General features: G+C 36.2%; 1 protein-coding gene across 1 annotated transcript in view; it reads right to left on the bottom strand.

Moving 5' to 3' along the window:
• The window catches only part of FAM81B (family with sequence similarity 81 member B), a 53,843-nt gene that overhangs the window by 28,237 nt on the left and 17,615 nt on the right, over positions 1–7,991 (bottom strand). Inside the window, exon 4 of the mRNA XM_017859685.1 lies at positions 2,256–2,499. Within this exon, the coding sequence (XP_017715174.1) occupies positions 2,256–2,499 (244 nt within the window). The remainder of the gene's footprint in view (positions 1–2,255; positions 2,500–7,991) is intronic.

Below are 7,991 nucleotides of genomic sequence, written 5' to 3'. Positions count from 1 at the left end.
AAATTGTATTAACTGTCTCCTTAAAAAAAGGATCATTTGATTTTAAAAGAAACAAGCACTTTGATGCAATTGTGGTAGATTAAAAAATTTTTTTTCATTTCATTTAAAGACCTGTGTCAAGCTTTAGCTCACACTTGAATTGATCTTGTTAGCCAACTTGCAAATGGGCTGACCTGGTTAATGAGGTGAGTTTCTTTTAAAATACTTGAATAACATCCATTTCTCTATAAAGTGCTTACAGTTATTTACTAAAGGTAGCCGAATAGTTTCTTCTTCATAATGTTTTAACTATGTTATCTACAGCCTTTAAAATATTTTCTAGTTCAATTTTCCACAAACTCAGTCCAGTCCTTTTCATTTTCCTATATATGCCAAACCCTTAACAGGATCGTAGGTATTTTGAGGTTTTTGTCCTTGTCTTTTGGAAAATGTTTTGGATTTGTCTTTTTTTTTCAGAGAGCTAATCTAAGATAGTCAATTATCATAGGAAAATAAACTGTTAAGATTTGTAGAGATTTGAAAGAAAGACTTTCTCCTTGTTGCTAATAGCATTTTACTGGGGTATAATTAATATGTATTGAATGCACAAGTCAAAGTGTACATCTGGGTGGATCTTGACTCAATGTAATGTAATCAACCATGTAACAATCCAGATCAAAATATAGAATATTCTTAGAAACAGTTCGATGTTTCTAAGAAAGTCGTTGGCTTTTTCAATTACCAAGAAGTTTTGACTCCTAAATTGGAATCTTATTTTAGCACTATGCTATACTTACTTGATTTTCTAGTCATTTCAAAAGGCACAGGGCTGCTTGCCTCTTGTCACTTTCATGATACTTCATTATGCATGGAAATACCTTTAATCACGTTGAGACTGGCATTGACCTTTGAGGCTTTGAGGTCAATTCAAAATGTGCTAAATACCAATAAAGTGCCTTTTAAAAGTTCAATGAGAGTTTTTAACTTTTCACAGTGACCCAGATGTATTATGGGGTCTGCTAAACCCTGCAGATGAAAAATAAATTAATAAACATCCTTGCCCTTAAGTACAAATTCATAAAGAAGTAATTGCTGGGTCAATCCCATAATTTTAATAAAATCCAGTATTCTCTCTGATAGTAGAAAAGGACAAGTATCGTGAGAGTACATTGTTGTCAATTCTCATGATAACTCCACAAGTTTTGGGCCAGTTTCCTAAAGTGCATTCTCTACAGCCCTTGCATGAAAGTTGTTAACCCAGATTCATCACGTACATTCGTACCCTAACAACTCTCAAAGATCTCTTATACAAGTATGTTTATCTTGATTTAGACAAATAATTTTCTTTTTTTGATGAGAAACTCTATTTTTACTTTAATGCCTTCAAATTCATTTATTTATTCACTCATCAATTTAAGGATTATTTAGAGTGCTGTCTACAACACCACTGTTGTCTGGTATGGGATGTGGGATTTAGCATGAAGAAAACAAACTCTTTGCCTTTATAGAGATTATATCTTAGAAAGACCTAGAAAGAGAAAACAAACAGGAATCAAATATAGACCATGGTAGTTTGCAATGAGTGCTATGTGACAAAAAAATAAAGTAGGCTTTAAGGGAGATTGAAACCATGTGGGTAGAGGTGCTATTTTATAAAATGTCATGCAAATCCTCTCTTATGAGGCTATATTTGAACAGAGACCTGAAGGAATGAAGAACATTGCATAGAAATATCCAGGGGAAGATGATCCAACCAGAGTGAATTATGAGTGCAAAGGCCCCGAGGCTAACAAGTGTTTGGAATGTCATAGGAACAGCTAGGAGGCCAGTGTGGCCAGAGTGAAGGAAAGAAGGGTAGAAGATGGGGCCAGAGAAATTGCTGGCATCAGATTGCAATGGCTATACAATGGAGCATTACTGATGTGCATTATGAAAACCTCTATTTGAAATTATTGCATTAATAGAATCTTGGAGATTTAGGCTAACATAAGCATCTTAGCACAATGTCTGACATAATGTCTTCATTGTTACAAAACAAATACACAGTAAATATTTTTTGAATCGAAATTCCTTCTACTTTTTGGCATAAATGAGCAGCTGAAAAATTGCACTGTTTCCCTCTTAGACCACTAAAATGTAATCATCTGAACTTAAGGAATAGTGATATATTTCTGCACTTGAAAAATGACACTGATGGTTGATAATCTTTATCAAGTAATGCTGCCAAAATACAAAACAAAACAAAACAAAATTAAAAAAAAAAAAAAAAGAACTACCTCAATGTTTTGGCTGAGTTTTCTGACGATGCTGGTGATGGTCTGGATGTGGCTTTCCAGTAACTTCCTGGCGAGTGATTCCTCTTTTCGAAAGCCATGGGTCCCCTGCAGACAAGCAGAGATATCCTCCTTGATGCGGAAGGCTTGTTCAAGGAGGAAAGCTATGGTACGCTCCTGGTTATTCAGTCTGTCTTCTAGCTGACCTCTCTGGGTGTTAGGAATGATAGGGAGAAAAGGATGACTCCTGATCAGAAAAAGGAAAAGGAAACACCAGGGGCATTACAAGAATGAGCTGGAGGAGCCAGGAACCAGAACTAGAATCTTCACTTCTGATCCTTTGTTTTTCACCCTGTGAGAAGTTTGATAGGATTTTAAGCACCTGCCATGGTTAGAGTTTGGTGAAGGTCTCATCTAAGAAGTGGATCCACTTTTTCATGCTTCAAGCCAATTGGTGGTAGTTAGGAGTGGGTAGGGGGCTTCATGAAAGAAGATATTAGAAGCCTTCTTCCAAGACTGATGCCTTTATATACCCCTCATTAAAATTCTACTTTAATGTAGAAAAAATTAAGTTTTTATAACTATAAAGATGCAAAAGTGACTATGTTAGAGAGTTTTCCAAGGTGTGAGTCCTGGAATAGCAGTCAGGAGGATAGGCCACCACAAAATAATTCTATGATCAAATATACTTAGAAAACCTCGCATATGATGTCTCTCCCTTAGAGATTCCCATTGTGCATTTTCATATTGTCTAACAGAATTATTCTAATTTCATAGATAGAGAAAATAGTTCATGAATGATACCAATCATAATCCCAAAAGACATAATCCCAAACATTGAAATTCCTAAAGTTTAAAATCTCTTGACTGGATTAAGGGGTACCTAGAACCTGGTGAAGCAGTGTATCTGTGAGGGTGTTTTCAAAGGAGATTAGTGTGTGAGTCGGAGTGCACTACACGAGAAAGATCTATCCTCAATGTTTTGAATGTTTTGAAAATCACAGAAGTAAAAACAGGCAACAAATACAACAAATGTCCCCTGCCAAATGATTCAATCATGTATGACTTCTGCCACTTCACACATAGTGCCATGTTTGCCTTCAAAAAACACTCTTCATCAGAGAATAAAAAGAATTCCACAAACCGAGCAACACTCTGAACCAAAGACGCTTGCTGATATAGAGGTTCCTCCAGTGATCTGAAACTCATTGAATGATGAAATATTCTTAGTTGGAGATTTGACTGTCAAAGAAGATAGACTTCCTAAATTTGCCACTAAATCTAACATAGACAAACTAGTGCATGCTTCACTTTGGCTGGAATGGCACTTTCAAAATCATCCCCATCTTTCTTATCAACTATATGCCATCATGCCCCAGTGGGATCCCAACATTCTTGAACTTACCTGCTTCTTTATATATTAATGACTGGAAAAAGTGAAGTACTTTATAAACATTTATTTGAAGATTTGGTGGACTTTCCAGAAAAAAATGGATTTTAGTAGAATCCCCAAACCATGACAGATTTGGAATTAAGTCCCATCAAGGCTTCTAAAAGTGAATCTCAAGGTGTCATCAATAAAATTTGTTTTGTCATTCAGCCCAACGCATTTGGTGAAAATCCAGACAAATGGATTGACCACCCCATATGGTTTAAAATATTTCATTTGTTTGCAGTGGCATTCCTCCCAGCTAATGACATTTTAGGAAATTTTAATGAATTAAAGTCACATTTGCCTGAAGAGAAGCCAGCAAAGTTACCAACTGTTTCAAATATAATTATGCACACAGTAAGATAAGAAGACACACAATAGTGTGACTATTTGATTATCAGTATTGCTTCTGCATATGAGTGCACGTGGAATGAATTTCTGTGTACCCAAAACAGCACAGAAAAATTATGTAAAGATGGAAATATTTAATAGGGAGTGCTCATGTTGGTGTATGTTGAATCGTAGAATTTCAAAAAGAACAGTGCTATGTGGAAAATCAATGAAATGTGAACATATTCTCTGAGGAGAGCCATGTCTTAAAAGAAAAAAAAAAGCAGCAATTCATTGCCATGCAAGACTTCAAAATATGATTGTGAAAGTTGGCCAGCTCTAATGGACTACCTCCATGCAACTGCCCATAATGTAGCCCTGGAATATACTTTTTCAAATGTTGAATTTTCTTTCTAGTTTTTTCCTACTATCTTAAATTGTCAGCATTGTTATTATTACTCTTCACAATTTGCTGTACTTTGTATTTCATCTTCACATCATTTGCAATACTGGAGTACAAATTGTATAAAGACTTGCAGAAAGTTCTAATTCGTTTTATGCATATTTTATAAATTTCTCCACAAAAGTGCATTATCACAACATTGACTTTGTGTGTAAGCATTGTGTATGTAAAGATGTTTAAACTTCCCCAGTAAATGAAGAGATGTCCTTTTTTGTACAACTGCATTTGTGAAAGATAAAATTTCTCAAGATCTCAGTTCTTTGTGCAATTGCATATGCTGCAGTGACTCATTGAAGTTTTGGATCAATCTTATCAAAAGACTTAGGTTATCTGTCATGGTATTTCAGATGACTACAGTTATAAAGCTGGGTTGCACAAAACTACCATCCATAGTATTATGCATTTATACATTTTGAATTTTGACTTATTTATTTATGAATATGGTTCATCCACTTATAACATTATACCCATATGACTGTTGTTAGTGTATCTGTATGTTTATGCTTCTAAAAATGCACCATACTATTGCCTATTTTATTATGTAAAGTGCCCTGTGAAATGCTCTGTCATGTTTTCATATGCTTCTAAAATAAATCTCCTTTTATAAATGTGAAGAAATGTCTTTTAAATTAGTTTTTCCAGAATTATATTTTGGGGATTTTGATCTTTTTGGGATGTCCACACTTGGTATTATGATGTTCAGGACTGTGTTTTTTGGGATTGCCAAACCCATTAATGGAGTAGTTAACTGGTCCTCGGTAATCCAAAGCTCATGCACTAAAACACTTGGTTGTATAGTCCCCAAGTACAGGTTATTTCCAAAGCCCTTATGTGTACTGATTTCTGACCCTACACCAAGTCATATTTTTAATACATGAACATGACAACCATCCTTCAAATCTGTATAATTGAGTTAGAAGTTTACTTTAAATTTGTCTTTAGTGCTATTAAATTTCTTGGGGATTTCTTATTATCCTATCACCCAGTAGAAGGGGCTGTGAGTTTTCTCTCTTTAATCTTACCTGCTTAGTACACTGAATTTCTGCACGAGTTTTTATTTGAAGAAATATTTCAATGTCCCAGAACTATTTATTTAGTAGGGCCAGGATTACCTCTAGGTCACCTGTAACCTAGCCTAGGATGTTTTCCATGTTGCCACCTCTGAATGGTAGCAAATTATGTTGTGAATGTCACTGGAAAGAGAAGTCAGCCTTAAGGAAAAGGGGATTTGGCCTTTGTTAGGGCCTGGGAATAAAATGATGAATAAGACAGATAAAGCCCCTGCCTTCTTGGAAATATATATTTGTATCTGTATACTTACATAGATGTATAGATATATAGCATATATATTTTTAAAATGACTATTATATGTGCCAGATCATAAAAAGCCAAGGCCAAATAATTCATGCTTATTCCCATTGCATGAGCCAAAATAACTATTTGCTTTAGGCCAATAGTGACAAATTTTCTTGGAAGTGAAAATGTCCTCAGGACAGCAGATTTTAGGGCCAGATTGTGAACATTAGCATTTTCTGGACTGCAAGTTTCAGCTGGGGTTGTGTTTAGCTGTGTTTTTGAAAAACCAAAGAGAGTGATTTAAGCAAGTAGGATTTATTTGGTTCATGTAACAAGAAGTGGAGAGGTAGAGCAGCTGACCGAGGAAGTCACCAGGTACCCAGCTCCTTCTGGCTTCCTTGCCCACTCATAGTGTGTGACCTTTACCCTCAGGTCTCAAGGTTGTTGTTCCACCTTGAAGTGTCCTGTCCCCATTCCAGATAGAAAAGACAAAAGGCAAAAAATAAAATAAAATGTGTGCATCTGTTGAGTTTGTCAACACCCGTCCTTTTTTTAAATCGAGACAGCCTTTTGAAAAGACTCACCATGACACTTTTGTCTGTATTTCACTGACTGAAGCTACGTCATATAGCCACCTCTTACACCTTCTTTTGTTTTGTTTTTTTGAACTGGGTACATTGTAGCCTTAAACAAAACTGGGACTTTTATTAGCAAAGAGGAAGGAGAAAATGTCTCCTGGATTGACTACTGGTGGTATTTGCCATATGCAATTTTCCTCCTTTTTACCTCTAATTTGATATCAAGTATCTCTGCCAAAGGAATTTAAAAAATAAGAAGTTTGTGTCTTCCCTGTTGGTTGTTTGCTGTCTTAGGATTAATCTGCAGCTGAATTTTTTTGGGCTATGCCAGAAGCTGGCTAAATGTTGGTCACAGATATCATTATTATTACCCTAGTGATGGATGGTTGCTCACAAGGACCAGTGTGGGCAGACGGCAAGGTTTCAACTGCCCAGTGAAGGTCAGCAGAAACTGGTTGATTCATAAAGGAAGAAGAGGGACTCATGCTATGCAGATAAAGAAAATATAGAAATATTACTTCTTTCTAATTTAGTAGCTCTGTAATTTCATCTTTATAAAACTGCTCAAAAGACATATAATGTAAACCTTATAGACAATTTTAAGCTTTCTAATAGCCACATTAAGAACAATTTTTAAAAAGCTGATGACAGGCCAGGCGTGGTGGCTCACACCTGTAATCCCAGCTCTTTGGGAGGCTGAGGTGGGCAGATTACTTGAGGTCAGGAATTCGAGACCAGCCTGGCCAACATGGTGAAACCCCGTCTCTACTAAAAAATACAAAAGTTAGCTGGACATGGTGGCGCACGCCTGTAGTCCCAGCCACTCAGGAGGCAGAGGCACAAGAATCGCTTGAACCTGCGAGGTAGAGGCTGTGGTGAGCCAAGATTGAGGTACTGTACTCCAGCCTGGGCGACAGAGCAGGACTCCATCTCAAAAAACAAAATAAAACAAAACAAAAACGGATGACATTAATTTTAACAATATATTTTATTTAACCCATTATATCTAAAATGTCATTGTAACATGTAATCAATGTGAACTTTTTAATGGAATATTTTACATTCTTTTTAAAAATAAATCTTTGAAGTCCAGTGTGTATTTTACACTTAGGGCACAACTCCTCAATTTGGACTAGCCACATTTCAAGTGCTCTACAGGCACATGTGGCCAGTGGCTACTGTTTGGGATAATTCTAGAACCTGAGAATCAGAAAGCGGGAGGAAAATATCACTGAGCAGTCAAAAGCGTTACCACCATGTCCATACACTACTCCTGCATTTTATAAATAGTTACAGCTAATATCTTTGAGCATTTAATATAAGCCAGACCTTGTGGCTAGCACTTTAAATTATTCATCTATTGAATCTTCATGATAACACCATGAAGGATCTATTAATATTACCCCATTTTTAACGATAATGAAACTGAGGCTTAGAAAGATTGAATAACTTGTCCAACTTTATTCAGCTAACAATGGTGGACCAGTATTCAAGCTAAGCAGTCTGGAGTTCATACTACGTTACATGCGGAGAAGAGGTCCCCTTCAAACTTTGCCTCCAAATCACCCCTGGAATGTGCTTCCTCCTCATTTTACCCACTATTCTAACAAACCAAGTTGGATGATTTCTGGATCCATATA

The sequence above is a fragment of the Rhinopithecus bieti genome, unplaced genomic scaffold (assembly GCF_001698545.2).
Source record: "Rhinopithecus bieti isolate Rb0 unplaced genomic scaffold, ASM169854v2 scaffold_50384, whole genome shotgun sequence".
Classification (NCBI taxonomy): domain Eukaryota; kingdom Metazoa; phylum Chordata; class Mammalia; order Primates; family Cercopithecidae; genus Rhinopithecus; species Rhinopithecus bieti.
Note: the sequence above shows the minus strand (reverse complement) of the source record. Positions and strands in the feature narration are given on the sequence as shown.